At 38.3% G+C, this 27,196-nt stretch overlaps 1 protein-coding gene across 3 annotated transcripts; it reads left to right on the top strand.

Annotated features, from left to right (window-relative positions):
* Positions 1-683: 683 nt before the first annotated feature.
* On the top strand, positions 684-26,900 carry itgb1a (integrin, beta 1a). Of its 3 annotated transcripts, XM_043226625.1 has the most exons (18): positions 684-910; positions 2,494-2,676; positions 14,506-14,572; positions 14,861-14,946; positions 15,873-16,092; positions 16,187-16,357; positions 17,008-17,246; positions 17,806-17,961; positions 18,052-18,147; positions 18,721-18,810; positions 18,883-19,023; positions 19,118-19,320; positions 20,724-20,962; positions 21,594-21,816; positions 22,108-22,337; positions 23,123-23,289; positions 25,376-25,453; positions 25,806-26,900. In XM_043226625.1, the coding sequence occupies exons 3-17, from the start codon at positions 14,506-14,508 to the stop codon at positions 25,451-25,453; spliced, it is 2,406 nt and encodes an 801-aa protein (XP_043082560.1). In that variant the 5' UTR covers positions 684-910; positions 2,494-2,676; the 3' UTR covers positions 25,806-26,900. The 3 variants fall into 3 exon arrangements, with proteins under 3 accessions (XP_043082560.1, XP_043082559.1, XP_043082561.1); XM_043226624.1 differs by lacking the exon at positions 2,494-2,676; XM_043226626.1 differs by lacking the exons at positions 2,494-2,676; positions 25,376-25,453 and having other exon boundaries at positions 685-910.
* The last annotated feature ends 296 nt before the right edge of the window (positions 26,901-27,196 follow it).

Below are 27,196 nucleotides of genomic sequence, written 5' to 3'. Positions count from 1 at the left end.
TTGAGGAATATTAATACACTTCATACAATACATACATTAGTAATTATCAAATTAATTCAGTAAGTCTGTAATTTACTAAAACTGAAATTAAAATTTGAAATAAGATGCTAGAATAAAATATATAGGTTACACTTTATTCTAAATTATTAATTCTAAATAGAAGCATATTATTACTAATATATGAGTATATTATTAGACTATAACATGTATATCACTATATATATATATATATATATATATATATATATATATATATATATATATATATAAAAATGACAAATGACAAAATTACTAAAACTAAAATTAAAATGTAAAAAATAAATATATAAATAAATAACTGTTTCAGAATATTAATACAAAAAAGCTCCTTGTTTATATTTAATTATATAATATTAATATTACCATTATTATATTATCATTAATACTACAATAACACTGTGTTCAGTACAGGCAATAACTGCATTTCGTGAATTACTTCCACAGGAAAAAACAATCAGCCAACCAATCAGTTATTTAATGATATATTAATTTATTTAACGAAAATAGAAACCTTTGGTGTTATTTATGTCTTTTTTATTTCCAACGCAGGATCAAAAGAGTCTGAGAGAGCTCGTGGCGTCATAAAGCAGAGCGGGTGACGTCAGGAGGGGCGGGGCCTGCTGACCTCACACCGTTCCGTCCAGCGTCCGTCGGCTCTTCTTTCAAACACGTAGACGACCGACGCGTCCCGCGGACTCTGCGGAGCGCCTGATTTCCGCAGGAATGGATTGTTTCGCGTGATTTCTTCTAAACCCAGGGATTCGGGAGGAGCTCCGTTAGGGTTAAAGACTAGCAGAGGGATACACGTTGACAAAAGACCCCTATGAGGCTTCGAAAGTGAAGAGAGAAAACTAGTAATAAAAGCCATAAGGTAAAGTTACCGTCTAACCGGGTTCGGGTTCATAGGAAACGGGAAAGCTTTGTTTAAATCAGACGCGAGGGAGACGTGTTAAAGTTGTTCGTGTGAGTCGACTAACGGTCCGGAGCTCATTTCTGAAGCGCTTTATAAAAAAAGATGCTGTTCTTCTGTTCAGAAAGCCTTTCACAGACTGGCTTTTGACTTTTTTCTGTTTTGTTTTGTTTAGTTTTTTTCGACGGACTTGTTTTTTTTCTGTTCCATCTGTTTTTTATATCAGTGTGAAAACAGCACAGATACACAGTGCTGTGGAGAACAATCTTTCTTTTCATTTTGTGCTTCTAATTTTTCATTTTATCTGAGTCCAGGGGTTTATTTAAAGCGGGTATCATTTATTTTTAAAACAGTTCCTTTTCTATTACTGCTACTGTTGTTGTTGTTATTATTATTATTATTATTATAGAATTTCCAGCTGCATTTCTTCATCTTAAACAAAATGAAAACAGGAACGATGAAGAAGAAAACGTTTGAAAGTCCTTTTACGTTCAGATCTAGCTCAAGCTGTAGGTTTCATGTGGATCTGTAGACATGTTGCTCATTAGCATGCCTGTTATTAACATAACATTATTAACATGGCTGATATTTCGCATGAACATATTACACATCCCTAGTGTTACTCAAGACTTAACAACCATCTTACTAACTATTAACAAGCCGTTTATTCGGTGAAGTTAATAGTAATAAAGCGTGCTTCTTAGATTTGGTTTTTAAATCATAGAAGCAATGCAAAATAAACAAGAAGAAGTATGACAGTATAAAAAACTGTTTATACTGTATTCTACAGACTTCTTCTTTATAACTGGAACATATTGGAAAAACATTTGCGAGAGAAACACACACACACACACACACACACACAAGATATCGGTCATGGTTGGTCTGCAATCAATTTCTTAAAAAATGAGCGAAGTAAGTGTGCTTCCTAAAGCCGGCGTGTTCTTTGGAAACGTCAATGCTCCAGGAAACAGCCTGCATTGATTGACTGGACACGTTTTACTGGGAAGAGGACGTCTGGCTGCTCTGTCCTTCAGAACAACCTCGCGTCTGACAGCAGGGGGCCTTTTTTAATCAAGTGAATGGGCGTCAGGCTCGGCGCAGGTGGAATAAATCAGGTGTGCGGTCTGTGCGGCGCTGGCATTGCGTGACCTCCGACCTTCACAACGGCTGCCGGACAGAAACTAATTTATTGTTGGACTTTTAACCGGTAACTCGTTTGGGCCGATAAGTGCTGAGCACTGAATACACAATCTGGTGTGCCGTTTCTGTTTTGCTGGTTATTTATAGATGCTTGCAGTAGTTCTACAAGTGAAGGTGAATTTGGGTGGAAATGCGGTGGAAAGTGTTGGAGATTCGATTTCTGCCGGACACTCGTTTTTCGTCACCAAGTAGTTCAACGTATTCTAATTCATACGCTTAGTTTTCGACAAAGCTCCTTTCAAATACATGAGTTCAGATCAAAAGCTGTCTGAAGATCTCTTTCTGAGAACGTTTCACTTTTTCTTATTCAAGCACTCTGATCTCAGTAAAAATATTTATAGGAGCGGATCCAGTCATTGTTTTCCAGACCTTGTTTGGCAGTCGACGAGCGGATCCAGGGATAGGAGGAATGACCCAAAAATATAAAACACAGATTAAAGGATTATTTATTTATTCTTTTTCCTTCACCCAATGATGCTTTGAATGAACAGGACGTCAGTTAAACAACAATTGATCAACAAAAGGTGAGATTATTCAACCACCCACTATTAAAAAGAAGTTTAAAAGCATTAACTAATTGACCTTAAACATACACTACACATAACTCCTAAAGCTTTCCATTATGGACATCTTCAGTATCACTGCAGTAATATATGTCTACATTTCATAACAATTCAATTTTAAAGTGTCTCTGTTAAAAAACAGACCTGGAAAGAGACGTCAGGATGTAGGAAGAAATAAAATAGATTTTTAGTGCATTCTAGTTCTAAGAAATTTGGCACCAAACCTGATTTTACAACAAAGTGAGTTTGTTTTGCTGTGCTTTTTTTATTTAATGGATAGATGCAAGTTGCTTGAACATTCTGGAGACACTTTAAAAAGTCTTCTTATCACAAAGGCTGCGTGTTCTCGGTCTCTGTTTCCTTATAGGCTCGTTGTAAAGCTGTCAGACTTAAATCTTAAAGCACATGTGTCTGGAGGAACTCGGCTCTAAACGCAACTTTCCTCTCAAAACATTTGGCTGTTTTTTCAGAGAATTGCTCTTCAGTACTATATTTTGGTTTTAAAGGATTGAAATCTGTGACATTTCTTCTAAACTCTGTTCTCCAGTTTTCATGTCACGATAAAGGAGCTCAGAAAGTGTGTCTATCTCCTCTCCACTGCTAATATCTCGTTTGATGTTGGTCTGGAAAACAGGCCCCGTCTAATCTGATCTGCTTTTCGTCCCCTCCATGTTTCCTTCGAGTCGTCCGATCTTGTCTGATCTCGGTTCTCATTGCTCTTACCGATCAGCCAATGAGAAAGAGCCTTTCTTAGCCGGTGTACAATGTAAGCAGTATTCATGCGAGCCGGCGGAGGTCACACAGTAAATTAGCTCGAAATTGACCTGCGGTGGCATGTGGTCAATGCAGCATTGTGTAGCTGGTCTCTCAGCCGTTTTTAACTTCTTGCCAGTCTGTCATGAATAAAAATGCACGCTTTTAACGGAACAAACTATAGAAACGAACTATTTTAACATAAGAGGCGCTTTGCAGTAAATGCGTATGCAACGTTAAGGTGCATTATTACTCTTACTTGTACGATGAGCATTAATTGCGTTGTTAAGGTCGCTCTTTGGGCAAGTAGAATCGTTCGTTTGGGAAGGTTTTGAATCAATTGTGCACAGTGAACAGCTGTGGAGAGAAATGCAGAACCATTCGGACACATCTGTCAGAAAAAGAAAAGCGGTTACAAAGTGAGGCATTATATACTTCCTCATCTGGGATAAATTTTCACCAAACGTTAATTTTAATTCAGTTGCCCTCATGTGAACTAGTCTAGTCTCTTTTGCTTATAGATAGGTATTTAGATGTAACCAGGTTATAAAAAAAATACTGTTTGTGCCCCAATATGTATATAGAGCTGGATGCTGGAATAAAAATATGGAAGGACTGACATTGCACACTCTTCAACATTAAAAATCTAATATTTGAAAGATTGCATGATTTACAGTTGCTATGGAGGTCATAGATGAAGACTGTTGAATAAAAACGTGACTTGGCTTCATGTGGATTCTGAAAATTTTGATTGCAATGCGAGAAAAAAAATGGTTTGTGATCCTTTAATGTTGCATTGTGGGCATATTTTGGTCATTTTTAAACCATAGCACATTCAGAAAACTGCAGTGGATAATAAAATATTACATATAGTTAAATCTTTACGGGATTGTTTCTATTTTAAGTCTTGTTTAATTTAATCCTTTAAAACAAGTTTGCGCCAAAAGTCTATTTCAACATGATTTCAACCAACACTGAAATGCATTTTATATATTGTCTCTATATGATATGAAAATGTATGTCCGTAGGTTTTAGGCAATACTTCAAACACCGGTCTAAATAAATAAATACAAATTAGAGTTATTCATGTTGTCGCAGGAAACCAGTTCGCTACATCTTTTATCTTGTACATCTTGTATCCTGTTTATCTGTGTCACAAGATAGATTATATGTGTGTATTTCATGTCTCACTCCTCATCTCCTGTTGGGTTTATGCTTTATGATAACAACCAGACTGACCGAGGGACCAATACAGATCTCAGATAAAATCCGTTTGGCGTTAACAGCTCTGCTAAGATTAGGTCAGCATTGCAATAAACTAGGAATTACAAATGAACGTGAGTTTGAAATGAACATTAGTGTTTAGCATTAAGCATTAACCTACATTAATAAACGTCGGACAGATTGTCGTTCAATGTTGGCAGTTAATTAGTTAATGCAAACTGTACGGCTGTAACCTGCTGGCGTGGCGGTGAACTGCTTCACCCGTGTACGACTGAAAGGTTTTGTTCGGAAGTGTTATTGTCCTCTGAGTCAGCCCCTCCATTACGGTGAATTACCCATTCATGTTTAATAATAAAAATGATGGGTGAGCGTGTGACTGCGTCGTTTTCCAACCACTTAAATCATGCATTTGACCTCAGAGGTGAATCATCCATTGAAGCCTGAAGGGGATTCACTATGAAAGAGATACAGTGCATAAAATTGCTCATTTGTTATTGTATTGTGCATTACTTAATTAAACCTGTTCGTATAAGTTCAATGCACACCACTTCCTCTTATGTATTCTCTTATAACTGTATACATCGGTAGGTTTGACAGAGGTCCTTGTGGTTTGGTTTTTATGGGCAGGGCTTCATGGCGAGGGGTTTCTGGATCCTTGCCAAACTGCATGCTGGTTTCCTATGTGATATGGGCGATTCCTGTAAAGCCAACACGGCGGTTAAAAGGGACCAGTCAGGCGGAAGCAGTAACAATACCACGGCCAGCTTCGGGTCTCGGAGGCGTGATATATCGTGCTCGGTGTAGCCGATGTATTATGTGTGCAAGCTTTTATAGAAGGCTAACTCTCACGGAGCCCTCAATTTGATTAATTCGGGGTGCGTTTGATTGATACTAACCTTTGTTCTGGTCGTTGGGAAAACATCTTAGGGATTCCTGGGATGTTTTTTTAGGAGGATGGTAGAGTTTGCGGTTGACTACTGAGGGTGGAGAAGATGAAATGAAGGGGTCGGGCTCAGGGTGGAACCAAGCTAGATGAGTTTAACCATATATTCAACCCAGACTCGTTGGAAAAAACATGATCCAAAAAGGATCAAATAAACACATGTTGCTTTTCACACAGATTTTGACTACAATGACAGATTATTGATTAATAACCTCATACTCCTTTGATTCTTTCCACAGTAATATTTTACGACCTTAAAACACTTCATCCATAGTGCATGACTTGTAAAGCAATACATTTTGAAGTCTGCATCTCAACCAGCTTTTCTGATGTAGTAAACTTGCTCTGGTCCTTGAATCACGACAAATTACAAAACAAAACAGCTTAAAGACTTGTAGAAACAAGCTAAAGTGACATGGTTGCTTTAGCAAAATGCTGTTTTTATTTCACATTTAAGTTAACTCCATCTGCTACATTTATGTTCGGCTTTAGTAGAAAGTACATTGTTTTCAGGCACGATAGAAACTATAGCACCACTTACCAGACATTTCTTTTCTAAAATGCCACAGAATAGACAGCTAGCAGTGTAATAAATTCATTCGTTAGTTTTGGATATAACTGTAGCATTTTTATTGCCTTCAACTGGACATGTTTGACTTTCAGCATCAAGCCAGTGTCTTGAACTACAGTATAACAACATTGCAGTGCTATCGATTATTATTCTATGATTCTTATAGAGGTGCAAAGTCAGATTGACAGAATGAGAAAAATCCCATTGATTTACATTAAAGGAGGAACCCAAGTCGTATCATACTTGCGAAAGTAACACCCAGAAACGTATAGCAACATAAAACAAACAAACTCTGAACACTTTCAGCAACGCCCAGAACACCCTATTATCATGGTGTCTGCATTCGTATGATTGCACCGTATTTGGAAATGTACAAACTTTTCCAGAAGCCTGCACAGTGAATGATCTGTCTTTGTTTCTTACGCTGGTGTCTCTGCTGCTTAGTGATTACATACGTCATGCTCCGTTTGTGTCGCTGTTGAACTGTGGCGGGCTAAGTGATGTCCAGGACGGCAGAAAGCGGTATTGATCCTGTATGACTGTGAAGGACGTGCTTGAACTCGAGCATTAGCATGGTCAATATTCCCCTAAAGGTCCGTCTTACAGAAAGAGCGTTGCTCCCTGATCTTTAGTAATATTCGCAATCGATTTTGTTGTTTGAAAGTCAAGCATGAGGTCGGTTTTGCAGATGGGGAAAAAGTGTTTGTGAGCCACTTTGCATGCATGTACTTAAATGTTTTGACGAGAAAACTGAAATAGTCTTGTTTCAGCAAATATTTATATTTGCCTTAATAGTTCAAGTATGTAATATAACATTAATGAAACAAAAAGCCACTCAAGTGTGCTTAAAGAGAGACTCTTTTATGTTTGTAACGCACTAAAGAGCAGTTTGTAATAATGTCTAATTGTTTGATTTTCAAATACATTTAAAATTTGTTCAGTTTTGTTGGCTATCATGCTAAGCTCATGTGACGCTCTTGATTATAATTTATTTAATATTTCATCAGATTACACAGATGTGCAATTAAAATGGTATTTAAATACATGTTTATACATTATTTTAATCCATGCACAAGTCATTTCAAAGTGTCCCTGTTACATGTGATGCATTTATTATAGTATTTAAGTAGTGTATGTTTAAGTACTAAATTATATTAGTTAACATATAGGGATAGGATTAAGGTTTAGTTTAGAAATGACATGTAATTATTAAACTTTTACTGTGACAAATACATCTATATGTATAACATATAACGTATTTGTATGACCCATGCTGTATTACAATATAACCATATTTCCAGATGAATAAAACTAATTATTATACACAAGATCAGTCACATAAAAATGTATTTAAATAGATCCAAAAACACTCATAATTTCAGGTAATTGTATTTAATATATATTTAATATATGATAAATGTTAATTTAATTACAATTAACATGCATTTAAAGGTTTAAAACATTATATTCAGTTTGGACTTGAGTATATATTCTTTTGCACAATAACTATACCTGTGTGTGTGTGGGAGTGTGTGTGTGTGTGTGTGTGTGAGTGTGTGTGTGTGTGTGTGTGTGTGTGTGTGTGTGTGTGTGTGTGTGTGTGTGTGTGTGTGTGTGTGTGTGTGTGCGTGTGTGTGTGTGTGTGTCACACATGTGGACTCCTTTGTTGTTGTTTTGTCTTGTGCCATGTGTTCGGTGTGACCTAATTTGAGTTTGTCTAATTGTCTTCAGCTGTGTCTTGTTTATTAAGTATTTACGTGGTGTATTTAAGTCCAGTGTGTTTGACTTCAGTTAGTCCGCCTCCGTCTTTTATATGAGTGTTTTATGTCCTGCCTGCCTATTTGCAAGGATTTAGTTTATTTTGTGTTTGGAAGATTGATTTCGTTGCATTCTCGCCTAGCGCTCCTTCTGACAGTGTGTGTGTGTGTGTGTATATTAATTAATATATTTTATTTAGCGTTAGTGTAATTTAGGGAAGAGTATTTCTGAAATGTATTTTTAAGAGAAGAGCACAGGCGTACTGTAGTAAAACAGTAGTACAGTAAAACAGTAAGAACGTATAACACGTCTTCAGAAGCGTTTTGAGCTTTCCATGTGCTCGAGAAGACCAAAAATGAGTCTTCAAAGGAGAAAGAGACTTTCTTCAGCGCTGCAGGCGGATTGGTTGAACACGCTCCCTCGTTTTAAACGGATCTTATCTCATGGTTGTGTTTGGCCCTCGTTTCAGAACAGAGGCTGAAGGGGCATTCGTGGGCATTAGTTCAGTTTCCTCTCTCCCAGTCCAGAATAAAAAAGACAGGGAAGAAAGAGGCTTGAAGTTTGGTTCTGGACTTCTTTTAGTTTCCTGTTTTCTTCTTTGCTTTCCTTTTGTTACTCTTAAATGTTTTTATCATTTGCATTTGAATGGATCTTTGCGATCTACGTTTATTCAAAAAATGACAGTAGGATCAGAAGCAAGTTGACTTCTGGACAAAAAGAACACACACAGGACACACACAACAAGACCACACAGAGGTTTTACCAGAGCATTGTGTAGATAGCAATATCCTTCCCATGATGCTCTCTGTTGAGCCTCCCCTCAGCATTCCTGACTCCAGCTGTGAAACCTCCTTGAACAGAAACAGAGTAATGGCCATGTTATTTTATTCTTTTATTTTTAGTTCGACACCTAAATGGTGTTTTACAAGCTGGTTTATGTTCCCGCTCTTAATTAGGACCCAGAATGTGTTTTTATTATCCGGATCAGGGTTAGATAACACTAAAACTGGAAAGCTGAAATAAAGTATAAATATCAAATTAAAAGCATAAGTAAAAAAAAAAAATAAAAATAAATGTTATGTTTATATATTAAATGTATTCAATGTATAATATAAATGATGTGAACATAAATATAGAGGTGTACATTTTTTAATTATATGCATGCATGTGCATTTATGTATACAGAACTCATATATATATATATATATATATATATATATATATATATATATATATATATATATATATATATATATATATATATATATAATTTTACATTTAACTTTTTTTTTGTCATTCAGGAGGTTTTTACACAACACCACTTTTAACAAAATGTCATGCATTTTTAGTCCTTCATTTACATGACAGCACTGTTTTGCGGCCTGCAACTTTTGAAAATGCTTTTCAATAATGTGCAAGTTTTAAAAAAGATATAGCGCCTTTGTAATTTGTGACATCATGCGTGTGCGCGTCACGTAGTGTTTCCTGTTACGTGTGATACAGCGCTCGGAGTCGTTTTCACAGATCCGTCTGACCCGGGAAAAACTTTTCAAAAGGCAAGGAAAAAACCTTTTCTGTTTTTAGCACACGGTTGTCATGTAAACGTACCCTTGCAGTCAGTGTAACAGGAAGCGCTCGGTGTGACCTCACAGAGCTAAACTCTCAGAGACTCGGGGTCTAATCTGGTCTCTCTGCCCGACATGCTGTCTGCACGCTGTGTATAAACGGCACGCCGAGACGAACCGTTTTTAACACGCACTTATTAACTCACACTCAACGAATTGCACAAGTTTACTGTACACAAAACTTTCAGAGGTGTCACCAAATGATTTAATCCGGCCCGCCGCGGTTCCCACAGTGGCTCACTTTAGCGTTTAAAGAGAGGAATTCCTCTAAGCCACCTCATCTCTGCCCATCCAGTTTAATGGAAACCACATGCGTTACATTCAGCAGGGAAGCAAAAGGCATTTTCAGCCTCACCCTGGACGCCCTGCAGGAGCAGAAGGCTGTTTTTGTTTCCAGCGCTGGTTATATTTGTGATTTTCTTTGGAACTGACGTCGATGTTACGTGTAATTCGGAGGTGCCGGCGTCAGACACGTCTTGCATCGAGCCGGTATCACGTTTGTCAACACTTTTGGATAATGATATACTATTTGTAGACCGTGCTGCGTGCCAGAATGTCTTCACTAGCTTCACTAGCTTTGTGCATAGTTGAACTATCGCATACGGCTGTTTGTTTTACATCTCATAAAACGTTTTTGGGAGAAGAAATAATAGTAATATAAAAATAATGTGCGTTAGCTTTGACAACATTTATATGCTGGGTACCTTAACATTGCACGTTAAAAATCTGATCGGCCAGTAGACACGAGATACGTACCAATAAGTGCATATCACTGGATGCAAGAAAAACACCCCTTTTATTCCTTTTTACACAAATTTACAGAGTTTCGATTAATAAAGTGTCATTCAATTACTTGAAGAATATTATATAATGACTTAACAGCATTAATTTCCAGCTTCATGTCTGTGTTTTTTAATAGACGGTAGGTTTGTTCTTGAGAGGTTCAATCCCGTGTAACTACTGTTTGACAAAAAACAGTTCAAATCTGTGTAAAAGGTAGTTGAAATGACACAATGACACTCTTTATACCAGTTTTGCATTTGTTAACGCTATCAGGTAGGTTTAAGGTTGGATTGGAAGTAGGGTAGAGCTGGGACATGTGTATATATTGATCGATTATTATGCACATCTCATCAGTAAAGCCTGTTCTTTAATTAGTAGGGAATCTCCATCATTTGTTTTCAAATGGAGAACCAGTTAATAAACAGAGCCGTAGATCACTGGCAAGTTTTTCATTCATTATGTTATGTCCTGTTATTTTAGGATGTCAGTTACAGGAAAGAAAATATTTGTCAAGCCTCCCACTTCAATATGAGGAAACTTATTTTAGCACATGATAATGTAAGCTCGTACTCTTTAATAGATTTCATTGTACTGAAGACGTGGCTTTTGAGCCCCTCTCTGACATGTGGAGCCAAACGGAGGATGCTTTATTATCCAGACACAACACACGTCTCGTGGGACTCGCTGATCGATAATGCTCTACCTGGCAGGACAGACATCAGGAGGCTAAAGTGCTTCGGATCTAATCAGAGATCACTCTTACAGGAACTACAGAGACTACTGAAAAGAGCTGAATTTTTGAACTTGGGTTTTTCACAATCATTAGGAATTAAAATAAACCCATTTTGAGACATACAAAATACAATAATGATATAATATGCTTGAACATATATATTTTTTTTTTTAAACATTAGTGGGGTTAACACATACATTGCAATGACAAATATTTAAAATATGTAATATTTTACATTAATATGTAACATAGTATTTTTTATTTGACAAATATTTAAAATAGAGATAAAATTTACAGATACAATATACCTGTTCATTTTGTTCTCTCATTTATTTATTTTGTTTTTATTTTTAAAGTGTATTTCTCTAGTATTCTACCGAGTTGAGTTTTTTTTTAAGATATTGTTTGTCCGCTCGAGTAGCACCCTTTGCCTAAAAGAGCTGGCACTATTTCTGGCAGGGAAAGAGCCGCTAGGAAACGCTCCGAGCGGTGAATGATGGTTACTCTTGTCCAGGAATGGCATCTGAGAGGCGGTATTTAAATTAGCCCAGCGGTTCCTCTTGCAGGAGCTGAGAATAGATGAGCTCTGTTGGGCGATGAAGGTTTATGACCTCCAGTGACCTCAAGGTCATCGTTCTCAAAATATGAGCAGTAAAATCGATTTGTATGCGCATTTTGCAATACTGAACGGAAATGCATCAATTCTAAAAATGCGCATTAAAAAAAGCACATGCTCCACCGAGTTGAATAATTTTTTTTTTTTTATCCAATGAGAAAACATGCACATAAGTTAGATGGAAAGACATTTACTGAATGCACATTAAAAAAGCATGCAGCTTTGGGACGGTATAACATAACCATAAACAAGATCAACCATGACCACGGGTTTTGCATTTCACCTGCACGCTCTGAGACGCATTTATTTTATAAAAAAAGACCAACTGTGGCTTGTCCTATTACAGCAAATGACCTTTATCTTAGTGATATTTGGTACCAGTTTATCAATAAGTGACTATTTTGTTCTCCTTGCCTCAGTGCTTTGTTTTCATGCTCTTTTCCAATTTTGTGCATACACTCTTAAGTTAAAAAAACAATTTGAATAAAAAAGTACAGATGGTGAGGTTGCGAGGACAACGAAAGTTGCAATTATAAATGTGAGAACAGACAAAACTAGCAGTGTAAATACACAAGACAAATGAGGGAGAAAATGAGGAACAAGAGGGACTAATTGATTAACACTGAACCAGAAGTAGAAAACACAGACAATATGCCATTTGTGCTTTCCAAAAGCATAGTTAGACAATTGTGGTCACAAGTTATGTGCTTACCAATATAGTTCATAGCTCTCAAACTGTGGTTAGAAGTGTAGTTTCTTGTTAGTACCACATGGACTTAAATAGATCACATTTGGGCATATACACCTGTCTTTTAGTTTGTTAATAGAATCAAAGTGCATATGCGTTTGTGCTCTACCTGCATAATAACAGAAAACAAAAACAGAGACAAAACAGTTGTAGCTGGCATGTGTTCCAGTGTTTTAAGAAACATTAATACAACAATTCTTAAAAGTTAAGTTACTCAACCATTATTGATTGTAACAGTCATGCATGCAATTCATACAGTAATGAAAGATATTTCAAAAATACCATGGTATTAGCATATTGAAACAAATAGCACGCCTCTGTAAAAAAGTGTCATAGATACAGTGGTGTGAAAAAGTGTTGGCCCCCTTCCTGATTTTTTTTGCATGTTTGTCACACTTTAATGTTTCAGATCATCAAACAGATTTAAATATTAATCATAGATAACACAAGTGAGCTGAAGGTTTTTATTATGAAGGGAACATAACCTGTTAAAACATAACTGGTTTATCACACCTGAGTTCAGTTTGTCCAGCATATGAATCTCCAGGCCTGATTACTGGCACACCTGTTACCAATCAAGACATCATTTTAATAGGACCTGCCTGATGAAGTGAAGTAGAACAAAAGATCCTCAAAAGCTACACATCATGTTAAGGTACAAAGAAATTCAGGAACAAATGAGAAAGAAAGTAATTGAGATCTATCAGTCTGGAAAAGCTTCTGGACTCCAGCGGACCACAGTGAGAGCCATTATCCACAAATGGCGAAAACATGGAACAGTGGTGAATCTTCTCTGGAGTGGCTGATTGACCAAAATTATCCCAAGAGCACAGCGACGACTCATCCGAGAGCTCACAAAAGACCCCACAACAACATCCAAAGATCTGCAGGCCTCAGTGTCCGTGACTCCACCAGAAGAAAGAGACCGGGCAAAAATGGCCTGCATGGCAGAGTTCAAGACGAAAACCGCTGCTGAGCAACAAGAACATAAAGACACGTCTCAGTTTTGACAGAAAACATCTTGATGGGAGACTTTTGGGAAAATACTGATGAGACAAAAGTTAACTTTTTTTGGAAGGTGCGTGTCATATTATATCTGACGTAAAAAGTGAACAGAGCGTTTCAGACCAATAGCATCCTACCAACAGTAAAATATGGTGGTAGTGTGATGGTCTGGGGCTGGTCTGCTGCTTCAGAACCTAGAAGACTTCTGCTCTCTACCAGAACATCCTGAAGGAAAATGTCTGGCCATCTGTTTGTGACCTCAAGCTGAAGCAAACTTGTGTTCTGCAGCAGGACAACGATCCAAAACACACCAGCAAGTCCACCTCTGAATGGATGATTGAGATTGAGATGCTGTGGCATGACTTTAAAAAGGTAATTCATGCTCAGAAACCCTCCAGTGAGGCTGAACTACAACAATTTCGCAGTGAAGCGAACTTCCTCCACAGCGCTGGAACAGACTCAACCACTTTACAGGTTTAGGGGGCAAGCACTTTTTCACACAGGGCCTTGTGGGTTTGGATTTTGTTTTGATTAATATTTAAATCAGTTTGATGAACTGAAACAATAAAGTGTTACAAACATGCCAAAAAAAAAATCAGGAAGGGGGCCAACACTTTTTCACACCACTGTATCTATGACACTTTTTCACTTTTGTTTGCTATTTGTTTCAATATGCTAATACCGTGGTATTTCCTAAATATCTTTTACTTGACTGTACACCAATGAGAAAACACTTTTGTATAAGTTGTTCCTTAGCATGCATATTAGAATATTAGCCATTTATTAGTAGTAATTAAGCACATATTAATGCCTTATTCTACATCCCTATTCCAATGCTAAAGTGTAACAAGCAGCAAATTAGGAATTTATCAAGGGAAAAGTCATACTTAATATTAAGTGTTCACTATTCTGAAATATTCCCTCCAATGATTTCAGATTTATTCAGAGATGTTAAATCATAAATATTATATAATAACCTACTGCTTGTTTTGAAAGTAAATCCATTGCTTATAATTGTCTTTTTGTTGCAGATGGACTTGAAGCTACTTTTCATATCAACATTACTAGGGATCATCTGTTGCATCGCCGCACAGCAAGGTAACGTGAAGTTGTTTTCAAAACGAATTCAGTGTATTTCTGTCCGGCGTGCTGTAACTGTCCTTCAGAATTAATAAGCGCCGAGTTTTACGAGGAAAACGAATCGTTCTCTCTTCAGAGCGAGCGGTTAAATACTGATGTCATTACTCAGAGCTCGCTCCACCCAGCGCGGTCGGAGCATTATCCATAATGGAAAACATAGAGTAGTCATCTCTGGCTCCAATTACTCGAGCCGGAGTGATGGAAATGAATGGAAGCTCTGAAGATGTTGTCTCTTCTCTTCTGCAGAGGGCAACGAGTGCATCAAAGCCAACGCTCTATCCTGCGGCGAGTGCATACAAGTGGGAGCTAAATGTGGATGGTGCACTGATACAGTGAGTGGCAATCATAAACCATGCTTATTCTGTTCTTTAACCCTTCAGACACGTTTATTAACACAATATATCAAGGCAAAATGACATTCACGTTCATGCTGAGTTATCAGAGCTGTGCTTTACTGCTGCTCGAGATTAACTGCATTCAAAATAAAAGTTTGTTTACATAATATGTTGTATATGTGTGTATATTTTCAAAATATATTGTGGAAATATTTGCATTTACATGCATGTATTTCTGTTCATAATGTGTATAGTATATAGTACATAAATATAATAATATATAAAAGTTACATAGTTTTCCTTTTAAATAATATACATTTAATGTGTGCGTATTATATAGAGCACACAAGAAAACATTTCTTTAAATTGTTTAACTCTAGGATGATTTTTTTTTTCTAAAACTTATTTATTACATTTTTTTTTTCTTTCACGTGCTTTATTTCTTAATTCCTGTGTAAAATTCCTGGTTAAATGCTATTTATGATTAAAAATAATAAGATTTCCAACAAATGCTGCATATTTTGAACTTTTTATTCATCTGTGAATCCTGAAAAGTAAAATGTGTGAATATGAAGAATATTGGTCAGCACAACTCTTTTCAACATTGATGATAATCAGAAATATTTCTTGAGTAAGCAATTCAGCATATTTGAAGAATTGATGAAGGATCAGTCTTTACTGATCACAGAAATAAATGACTGATTAACACATATTCACGTAGAAAACGGCTGTATGATGATGCAGTAATATATCACAGTATTCCTGTAATAATACTACGATTAGATTAATTTATAGAATTATGCTTTTTCAATCACTTTTACAATAGATCTGTGATATTCACTCTTTCATCAACGTCTTCAGATAATCCGGCATGCTTCATTCACACATTACAAGCGGTAACCGTTATGTTTGTCGTCCTCCAGGAGTTTCTGAAGCAGGGAGAGCCGACATCGGCACGCTGCGATGAGCTGGAGTCGCTCAGAAAGAGAGGATGCTCCGCCGCCAAGATCGAGAACCCTCACGGCAGCCAAAAGATCCTCAAGAACAAAGCAGTGACCAACCGCAAGAAAGGAGCCGAGAAACTCCGACCCGAGGACATTACTCAGATCCAGCCTCAGAAACTCAGCCTCAACCTCAGATCTGGTGCCAGCTCACAGACTCCAATCCTTGTCGTGTTTATTGATCTGTGCAAGTCATTTAGGGAATACTGATGGATTTGTTTGTGTTGGTCCTGTAGGGGAGCCTCAGAATATCAAACTCAAGTTCAAGAGGGCTGAAGACTATCCTATAGACCTGTACTATCTGATGGACCTGTCCTACTCCATGAAGGACGACTTGGAGAACGTGAAGAACCTAGGGACTAGTCTGATGAAGGAAATGTCCAAGATCACCTCAGATTTCAGAATAGGTGAGTCTCATCAAATGAAAACAAAACCAAGAGAGTAAAGAGACCGACCAAGTGCTATTTTTAAAAATGTTAGAATTGAGATAACCTATAAAAATAATTTGAACAAATTTATGAAAATGAAGACCAATATGTGTTCTGTTATAATACTAAATTCTTAGCTTTCGGTTGTTAAATGCCTTTTGGTGGGCCTTGAAGTGTGTGTTTAGTTAGTAAGACAACTGCTGATTAAACTGCTCTCACTACTGATAAAATGCTGTAAAATGTTTTTATGAGCTCGTTTTAACAAATGTTTATGAAACTTGCAATGAAAACCTTGACTTGGAATTAGTGCTGTAAAAAGATCAATCGCATCCAGAATAAATAAAAGTTTTTGTTTAATATATATGTGTTATGGATGCAAACACATGCTTGTATAGTTTTAATAAAAACATGTTATGGTTATACATAAAACATTCTGGCGAAGTATAAAATATAAGTATTTGAATATATAAATGCATAAACATAAATGTTTTTAATGTTTATATACTGTATGTGTTGACAGCACTGCCAGAAAATTTCATTATTACAACCTAGAATTAAATGATAAAACAAAGGGGCAAGAGCAGGCATGCATTTCACTCTAAGACGCTGCTTTGCTCGTGTCCGGACAGGTTTCGGCTCTTTTGTGGAGAAGACGGTGATGCCGTATATCAGCACGACTCCAGCCAAGCTCCTGAACCCCTGCACAGGGGACCAAAACTGCACCAGCCCCTTCAGCTACAAGAATGTGCTGAAACTCACCAGCAACGGCAATCAGTTCAATACCCTGGTGGGAAAACAGCAGATTTCCGGCAACCTGGACTCACCTGAGGGGGGCTTTGATGCCATTATGCAAGTGGCCGTCTGTGGAGTGAGTGGACAACATCCACTATACACTATGTGTTCTTATTTAAAGGAGTCATATGATGCAATTTCTAGTTTTCTTTTCTCTTTGGAGTGGTACGAGCTGTTAGTTTACTGATAAGATTCCTAAAGTTGCAAAGACTAAAACTGTAACACCAAAGAGAGATTCTCTTTAAAAGTTATGACTTATGGCTTATGACTTATTGGCTTGAAGTATTCGGCCAATCACAGTGCACTGGATAGTTGGCCAATCAGAGCACACCTTGCTTTTTTAGAAAGAAAACCTTTGTACAAATAGACCCTTTTCAGAAGGCGGGGCTTAGAGCAGAAACAATAGTATATAGTTTGTGGGAAATAATGTTGTTTTTTTAACCTTAAACCGCATAAACACATTGTATTACACCGAATGCACAAAATAACTTTCTTTTTATCAACCTCATATGACCCCTTTAATTATTTTCAGTGGAAAATAATGCTATAAAATGCCACAATGTCTGTTTTTGTACTTTCACATTCACTCTTTGTAACCCTTGGCCTCACTTTTCCTTCCTGTTTTGTTAACTCAGGAGCACATCGGCTGGAGAAACGTCACTCGCTTGTTGGTTTTCTCCACGGACGCTGGTTTCCATTTTGCCGGCGATGGCAAACTAGGTGGAATTGTGCTTCCCAATGATGGCAAATGTCATTTAGAAAACAACATGTACACTATGAGCCATTATTACGTACGTATACAACATCTTCAGGTGATTTTCAGAGCAGACGATTGCGTGTCTGACAGATTTAGCAGAGCTTTCATTTGTTTTCCTGGCTAGGATTACCCATCCATCGCCCACCTGGTCCAGAAACTGAGTGAAAACAACATCCAGACCATCTTTGCAGTTACAGAGGAGTTCCAGCCTGTTTATAAAGTAGGTCTTCAGATGATTATCCCAATGATGTGTATGAAACGGTGTGCATCTGAACAAAAGCGCTCTGTTTGGAGGCTGTAGTTTCTTTCTTCTTTGTGTTTGGTCAAGTTGTAGTTTTCCCCTGGTCTGCAGTCTTTTTCCACGGGAGGAAACTTTGTGGTGCTTGTTGGATTTGAACCAAGCATAACTGTGATTAAAAAATAAATAAATACATTCACCTGCTGATTGATAACACAGGCAAAACAATCCTGCAGACTTGCATTATGAAAGCTGTAGCTGGAGACAAAACTGTTACAAATGGGTGGATTGTAATGTGAAATACCATATCAAATATTTCACCACTGCAAAACTAAAACTCTCAGGCATCCGAACAGTTTGAATCCAACTTCTCTGTTTTTGGAAAGCCACAAGCCCAAAATAGTTTCCCATCTTGGAATGATCCAAACGCCAAGGTCATAATTTCAAGTTCCTGTCTGCAGTTTAACAGAAATGCTGTAAAACAAACACCCCGAGTCCCTGCGCTCAAGATCCATGGCTGTTTTTGTACGTTTTTCTTTTTTTCTCTTTCCACAGGAACTTAAAAACCTGATTCCCAAGTCGGCAGTCGGGACGCTTTCTGCAAACTCCAGCAATGTTATCAATCTGATTGTCGATGCCTACAACGTGAGTGCATGAAGTTTCTCTGAAATACCTTCCGTCTTTAAAGAAGCTGGCCTGATTTGTGTTTTCTCTTAGTCTCTTTCCTCAGAGGTGATCCTTGAGAACAGTAAGCTTCCTGAAGGAGTGACCATCACCTATCAGTCCCGCTGTAAGAACGGAGTGGTGAACGAGGGAGAGAACGGAAGGAAGTGCTCTAACATCTCCATCGGAGACGAGGTGAAGCCTCATCAACACAAACGCATCACCCGTCACCCACAGCATCCGCCAGCCTGTAGTTTCTGAGTCGTTTCTGTTTCCACTGCGTTCCCAGGTGTCCTTCAACATTAACATCACGGCTCAAGGCTGCCCCAAACAAGGCAAAGCCGAAAGCATCAAGATCAAGCCCCTGGGCTTCACCGAGGAGGTGGAGATCATGCTCAACTTCATCTGCGAGTGTGAATGTCACAAACACGGCATCAAGAACAGTGACATGTGTCACAGCGGCAACGGGACGTTTGAATGTGGAGCCTGCAGGTGAGAAAACCTACCTGGTCTTGTGGCATAAACGCACCTAGCGAAAAATGTACCAATAAGTACATATCACTGCAGTTTCCAAAAGAAACTAACACTAGAGACACTTTTATTCCTTTTCAAATGTTAAGAGTTTTGATTCGATAAAGCATCATTTATGCACAATTACTTGAAGAATATAATGTTAGCGTCACACATATCCAGCTTTATGGGTTTTCAGAGACGGTGGGTTTGTTCGGTAGCTCGTCTGATGCAGCGTTGCACTTGGAAAGCTCCAGTTTGAAGCCCGGTTCAGCAAAACAAATCAAATCTGCATAAAAGGAAGCCGAAATGACAAATCAACAGATGCCTTTTGATATTAGTTTTGCATTTGTTAGCACTATCGGGTAGGTTTAGGGTTGGATTTGGTGTAGGTGCATATTTCCAACATGATAGAACATTAACTTTTAGCGACAGTCCCCAGATATTTCAATTCTGAACAGTCACAATACGTTACTGAAGCAACGTAATAAAACACAGCAATACTTATCTACGTCAACATAATAAAAATGTGCCAGGGTTCACCTATTAAACCTGTGTTTCTCTTTGAAACTGCGGGAAAACATGCAGTAAGGCACATAAAAACTGTGTTGCACAAAAAGTGCACTGAGGTACAATTTTATGAGACCAGGTTGAACACATGTCTGGGTTTTTGCTAAATTACATTTTATGTGCTTTCTTGAACTCTAAAAAAAATGTGGGGTTAACAAACAAATACCACCCAGTGCTGGGTAAAATATGGATAGACCCAGCTATTGGTGTCCGGTTTCGACCCAGCAGTTGGGTTACTACCCATAAACAACTTATTTGCTGGGTTTGTCCATATTTTACCCAGCATTGGGTTGTATTTTTGCATGGAAAGTGAAGCAAGTTGCCGATATTCAGCTTAAAACAATCCTATAGTAAATGTTTTGTGTATTTTTTTTTGTCATTTGTCTGTTTAGTTATATATATATATATATATTATATCTAATTGTCTCTCATTTATTTTTAGTCAAATCTTAAACTTCTGGGGTTTTTTAAAATTTTGCTTTTCAATTAATCTCAAAAACATGGACAATTTTAAAGGTGTTTTCTCAGTATTTAGATGTAATTTTTTTTGCACTCTCAGATTCCAGGTATTCAGATGATTGTGTCTCTTACACAATGATTTGAATATCTGAAAATAAATCGGCATAAATTTAAAGACAACACACGTCTATAAAAAAATATCACAATGTTGATCAGGAAAAAAATGTATATAATGAAGCTGGACGCATTGTAATGCACAGCATAAAAGCTATAATAAACGTCCATTGTTTCGATGCTTTTCGTCTTTGACCCATGAACATGTAGTTGATGTAAATGTGAGCCGTGTACTCTCTCAGGTGTAATAAGGGACGAGTGGGCAGGCAGTGTGAATGTCGAAAAGACGAGGTGTCCACCGAAGACCTGGACAAGAACTGCCGCAAGGACAACGGCACGGACATCTGCAGCAACAACGGCGAGTGTGTGTGTGGCACCTGCGAGTGCAAGAAGAGGGACAATCCTGAAGAACGCTACAGCGGCAAATTCTGCGAGTGCGACAACTTCAACTGCGACCGCTCCAATAATAAACTCTGCGGAGGTACGCAAACAGGAAGCTATACGTCACTCCACAGCTCGTTAACAGGGGAAACAATCTGCTGTGAATCGTTTTAACCAAATAAAATAGTTATTTTTTTATTCAGTACAAAGTGAGATATTTAATATAAAATATATTAACAAATATGGAAAAAAATCAAGGGCCTCGGTTAAATATGTGCATGTTTAGTGCAAATTGTCACAGGACCAGAGCATTTAACTTCCTGTTTCCTTCACGCCAAACATAAAACACACATTTCTTCATAAACGTTTAAAACAATAATAATAATAATGATGATTATTGATTATTTCAAGGGTTGGATATAATTAGGTGCTGTAATTTAATTACTTGTCCCTTGAAAAAGTAATTTAATTACAGTTACTTCTTATGTAATTGACCTTAATACTGTGTACATACAGTACAATACTACTAGTAGTGGATTTAACAACTTCATTTTAGGGTCTCGCTTATTAGCATGCATATTACCAGAATATTATCAATAATGAATAGTTTTCGGAGAGAATTTGCACAGTATTTAGTGGCGAGTGATTCGTTATATTTTTCGAGTATCCTCCCGAGCACATGATGTTGCCGATGTCTGACAGAACTGTGATGACGGTGTGTTTTTGTGCAGGACACGGCCGCTGTGAGTGCAGGGTGTGCATCTGTGACGCTAACTACACGGGAAGCGCCTGCGACTGCTCCCTGGACACCTCCACCTGCCTAGCCTCCAACAAGCAGATCTGTAACGGCCGGGGGATCTGTGAGTGCGGGACCTGCAGGTGCACCGACCCCAAGTTCCAGGGGCCCACCTGTGAGATCTGCCCCACCTGCCCCGGGGTCTGCACTGAGCACAAGTCAGTGGAGAACAAGCACGCATATACATTCAGTACATGCACAGCTTCAGAGACGTTTGATATGCTGCTTACCACTTACACAGCAAAATATATGTGGCCATTATTTTAAAATATATTTTCAGATTTGTTTCATTATTATTTTTTATTATAGGCCCCTATAGTAGTATTAGAACAGGTAGACACTTCATTGTAAGGCGCACCCTGCTGCGTGTGCATATCCTTGTAATAACACCGATAGGTTTGACCGTCCACACTTGAGCTTGCGGTGTTAACGGCTCTTTCCCGTCTCAGGGAGTGTGTGCAGTGCAAGGCGTTCGGGACAGGAGAGAAGAAAGACACTTGTGAGAGAGACTGCAGCTACTTCAACCTCATCAAGGTGAAGGACAGATATAAACTCCCTCAACCGGTGCAGGCCTTCCCCCTCATGCACTGCAAGGAGAGAGACGCCAACGACTGCTGGTTCTACTACACCTACGCCGTCAACAACACGGAGAAGGAGGTCCACGTGGTGGAGACTTTAGGTGAGGCTTCGTATCAGTACGGAGAAGAGCCGCTGTTTAAATCCCTGAGTTTGCTTTGAGGGGTCACACGAAACCAGTTAGTCTTCCTTTTTTATTTGAAGTGTTACAAGCTGTGTTATTTTCGGCATTTTCACATCCCTAGCAGCCATTTTGATAGGAAAGCATGATGAAAATGAAGAGAAAAAACTGCGTATTGAAAATTCTGGACCTTTAAAGGAACAGAACACTTTTTTTTTGGGAAATAGGCTCATTTTCCAACTCCCCAAAAATGACCAAAGCTTCAATATTTAAAACTGCACTCTTGTTACATTGTGTACTAAGATAATGATGGGAAATGAAAAGTTTTAATTGAGAAACTTTGCTGTCGTACCGTAGCTGCAGCAGGCGCAGTGATAATACGCAGCGCAACGGTAATACGGTAAAACTCAACTGTTTAATTCTAGGTGAGTTGTAAAATTAGCCTATTTTCAAAAAACCTGGCGTGCTCCTTTAAGTCTTAAACCCAGATATAGACTGAAACACTTCATTCAACGAAACACAGCAGATGCAGCCGTTGCTTTCGGGAATGTAGTCATATAAGACAATTATACAGAAAGAAAGACATTTAGATGTGAATAAGAGCGTGGTCACTTTTCAAAATACTGATTACTGAAAGGCAGGAGAAACGATAATGCACAGTATCTGGAAAGTAATGAGAACTCATACATTACACCAAGTACACAAAATGATTTTTTTGCATGGTCATGTGACCCCTTTACTGAACTGACGTGTGATTGGTTTGACAGAGTGTCCGGCGGGTCCTGACATCATTCCGATTGTAGCAGGCGTGGTCACAGGCATCGTTCTGATTGGTCTAGCTCTGCTCCTGATCTGGAAGCTGCTCATGATCATTCACGACCGCCGCGAGTTCGCCAAGTTTGAGAAGGAGAAGATGAACGCCAAGTGGGACACGGTATGAACAAAAAAACGCTTTTAAAGTGGACCGAGAAATCCTTTATTTGTGCTTTAAAACTTTGACGTTTTTGTTTTTAAACTTTCCGACATTCCAACACAGAAGTGTGGTTTTGGTATTCGTCTGGGTTTTAGGGCAGCTGTGGAAGTGAAGCAGAGGCCTCTGGATTTTCTGGGTGTGTCGTGGGCCGCTGGCGGTCAGTCAGAACAAAGCACTGCTGCCCTCTGCTGGCTCACTTTCTGAGCAGATCGGTGTGCACACGCGGAAAAGAAGTGTGCTTAATTGTACCGAATGAGCACTAATTAACAGAATTAAACTAAAATTGACAATATGGCAAAAGGTCCAGCCGAGCTGAAATGCAGGATGTTGAAGGATGCAGGTCTGTAAATGATCCAGTTTGCGATTGATAACAGTTGGATCCAGTTAACCTGTAAAAATAGAAAGGAAAAACAACAGACCCATAACATGGTGTACTTTTAGTTCTCAAATGTATATTTTTAAAATATGTAATTGCAGATAATATAGTTTTAATGAAATGTAATGAAATATTGTCATATTTTAATCATAAAAAATGCACTTGATTTTAATTCTAATATTATCCTTTAATTATCTGTAGTGTTAAAAGGTCAGAATGAATTGGGATCTCCCACAGAGAGAAAGTGTAATCTAAACTGGCATGCGATGATTGCGTCCGTCTGCCGCTGATCACGGCGTGAGTATAAGTAGGCAGCAGGTGCAGCGCAGGTTCAGCTCGTCGCCTCGGAGTCGAGTGATCGCATCGTTTAGCTCCTGATTACTGGGAGAAGAAGATTGAACTAGTTCGGCATGCTCTTCTGAGCTCTTTTCCTGTGTTGGGTATTTGTGCTGCAGGTGACCATCTCCTCTGTGCGCTCAAAAGAGCTTTTTCCTTAAAAGAGCATTCGAGGGTGTGTCTTTTTAAAGATGACGTTACGTCTGGTAAAATTGATGTTATGTCTTAGAAGTCGATGTGGGGCTGCTTGATACAAAATATCACCCGTGCGATTCTGGATGCCGTCATTACCCGGCGCTGGTCGCAATCACGTGTCTGGACATTGAGCATTTGTGGATGAGTCATCTTCTCACTGTGGGAAGATGAGCATTTTGGAGTTGCAGGGCAGGCTCTGTTACCTTGAAGAGGAGCAGAGCTTTGTGCCGTTGCCTTGATATGGTTGGTGTCCTGGCTGCAGACAGACGAGGACCACTTCAGGCGCTAGCACAGTGGTGGCAAACCATCCAACCACCATCTCTTCTCTTGCACCCTGTAAACAGTTGAGCTGTCATTAGAACGTGTTGGGCCTCTAGAGGGAGCGTACCAGCCGTGGTGCTCCACCCGGTGACCAGATGTTGATTGCTGCATCGGGGAGTGAGACCTGTTGTCTCTCCAGAAAACCCTCATTTTACTCCCTGACCCCAAGGAAGGATCTTCTGGAAACTTCACATCTGGTCCCTGGATGGGGCGCGGGTAGCTGACCCCATCACTCCAGCAAAAGCAGGCTCTGATCATCAGGTTCCTTAGAGGTCCTCTTGGGACCTGTCTCTAGTGCTCAGGGCCCGTTTGAGGCTTTGCGAGCAGTCGAGCTGAAGTTCTTTCTGAAGGAAGACTGTGCTCCTGCTTGCTCTGGCCTCCATCAAGAGGGTAGGGGACCTGCTAGCCTTTCAGGTTCAGGTTCAACCCAATTATTATTATTTTTTATTTATTCTAATTTCATAAGATTCACTCATTACATAAAACTTTTATATACTAATTTATAATATAATTTAACACAAATAGCTCATTTAGGACTATATTAAATTAAAGTGAAATTTAACTTAAATACAAGGTTTTTAGTGGCAGATGATGGGATTTTTTTTAACCATGTTTTATGCATTTTATTTTATCTTCTATTCCATCTTCATTTACACTCCACATGCATGCTTCGGCTCCCTTTCCCTTGATTCTCATGAAACCTTTTTTCCACCTCTCTATGATCTCCATCTTTTTCATTCTCCATTTGTTGTCCATAATTTCAGCTCTTCTGTTGCTTCATCTGTGGTTGATCTGTTGTCTGTCCCTGTCCACTCTCAGACAGAGAATCCTATTTACAAGAGCCCTATTAATAAATTCAAGAACCCAAACTATGGACGTAAAGCTGTGGCTCTATAAGTTTGTATACCTCTTCTCTTTCTGCACGGCTTTTTTCTGTGTGTGTGTGTGTGTGTGTGTGCGCACCTGACCACCATTTGATATATTTATAGATCGATTAAGGTATAAATCACTAATTGCCTACAGCATGAGCATCTGACTGCTGTGTCATAGCTACTTCACTTAATATTTTGGTTTGGTTCACTGGTTATTAAAGTTCATCAAAATATATGTATACACAAGTAATATATAGCTGCACGTGTTTTTTACAAATCGAGGTTTATTGCACTTTCTTGGGGTGTACGTGCATTGAAGTTGAACTGTGCTGTGTATTTCTTTCTTGCTTTTAACATCAGGTTTTTGTGTTTCACAGGGAGAGAACCCCATCTACAAGAGCGCCGTCACAACTGTGATCAACCCCAAGTATGAAGGCAAATAATGGACATGGGTATCACACACGTGAATGTTCTGGAAGGGATAGGTTTGCAGTTTATTTTCTCATTGTATGTCATTCTCTTAGAACAGTATTGTAGCTTTGTAGCGGTATTTTACGAAGGACTTGCTGCTTCTCATCCCTGGCAAACGTGTACAGTGTGTATAGTCTTTTTATTTGCATCGCTCTTTTTAAACTGCTTTTGCATCAAGTGATTCATTGCAAAGGGTTGCTTTAAATCCCACCCTGAATATTGCGAAAACTCATGAAATACCATTTGAAAATCATCTCATGAATTTGTCTATATTCCATGTTCTTTCTGCAATCAAACTTCTTTATCAGTTGTATGTTGGCATAAGAAACTGTTTTTTTTTTCGGCTGGTGCAAGTTTGGTTTATATGCTAATAATCTATGCATATTAATTTACTGTCAGATCATGCTTTATATGCCAAAAACGTTTGTTTGCCACTTATTTCCCACTTATTGTTGCTCTTAGAAAATCATTATGGCACGTGTTTTGTGTTTAACTGAAAATGTCTGTGTATTATGTTATGATGGATTATTTGTTTTATTATTATGTGGCTCTTGACGAGTATCAGTGTATTCAGGTGATATCCTGTAGTTTGTAGCCAAATGTCCTTAAACCGCTCATTAAAAATGAGCACCGTTTTCAAATATGTTTAATTAGTACATTTTAAATGAAGGAAAAAAATGAGTGTTGCATATTTGAAATCGGAGATGAAGCTCTTTGTTGTTACGACAATTATCTGGAGAGAGAAAAGAATTAGAACGTAGTCTTGTGCTCAAATGTTCATATCATATGCTCAAAGGTACATCGACCCTTTTATATTGAATTATTTTCCCTGGAAGTAATCAGGAGATGCGGTCGTTTAAATGTCAAGCTGAAGGATGATGAAAAGATGGCCTGCAACCAACCCAATCCACCAGCTTGAGTAGCTTTTTTTTAAGTGCCTTTTTCTGGTTTTCTCAATATTGCAATTTTGAATTTATTTATTAAAACAAAATCTAAAAGACTGCGCTCATGTCTTTCTTTCAAACTTATACATGTGCTCATATCAATATTAAGAGAAAAAACACGCTTTTCTGAACGTCACTTAATGGTTTATTATTATGACTTCTATAATATAACTTCAGAATAGCATAATATACCATGTTTTTCTCTTGTGTATATGCAGCAGGATGATCTAAGACGTGCAATCAATCTCTTTCCTGACTCATTATCTGACTGGATTACCTAAAGTTGACATTTATTAACATTTGTATTGAAAATGCTATTAAAATTTGTGTACAAAATATCCATATTGATTTGT

This window comes from Puntigrus tetrazona, chromosome 24 (assembly GCF_018831695.1).
Source record: "Puntigrus tetrazona isolate hp1 chromosome 24, ASM1883169v1, whole genome shotgun sequence".
Taxonomy (NCBI): domain Eukaryota; kingdom Metazoa; phylum Chordata; class Actinopteri; order Cypriniformes; family Cyprinidae; genus Puntigrus; species Puntigrus tetrazona.
This window is presented reverse-complemented; position numbering and strand designations above follow the sequence as displayed.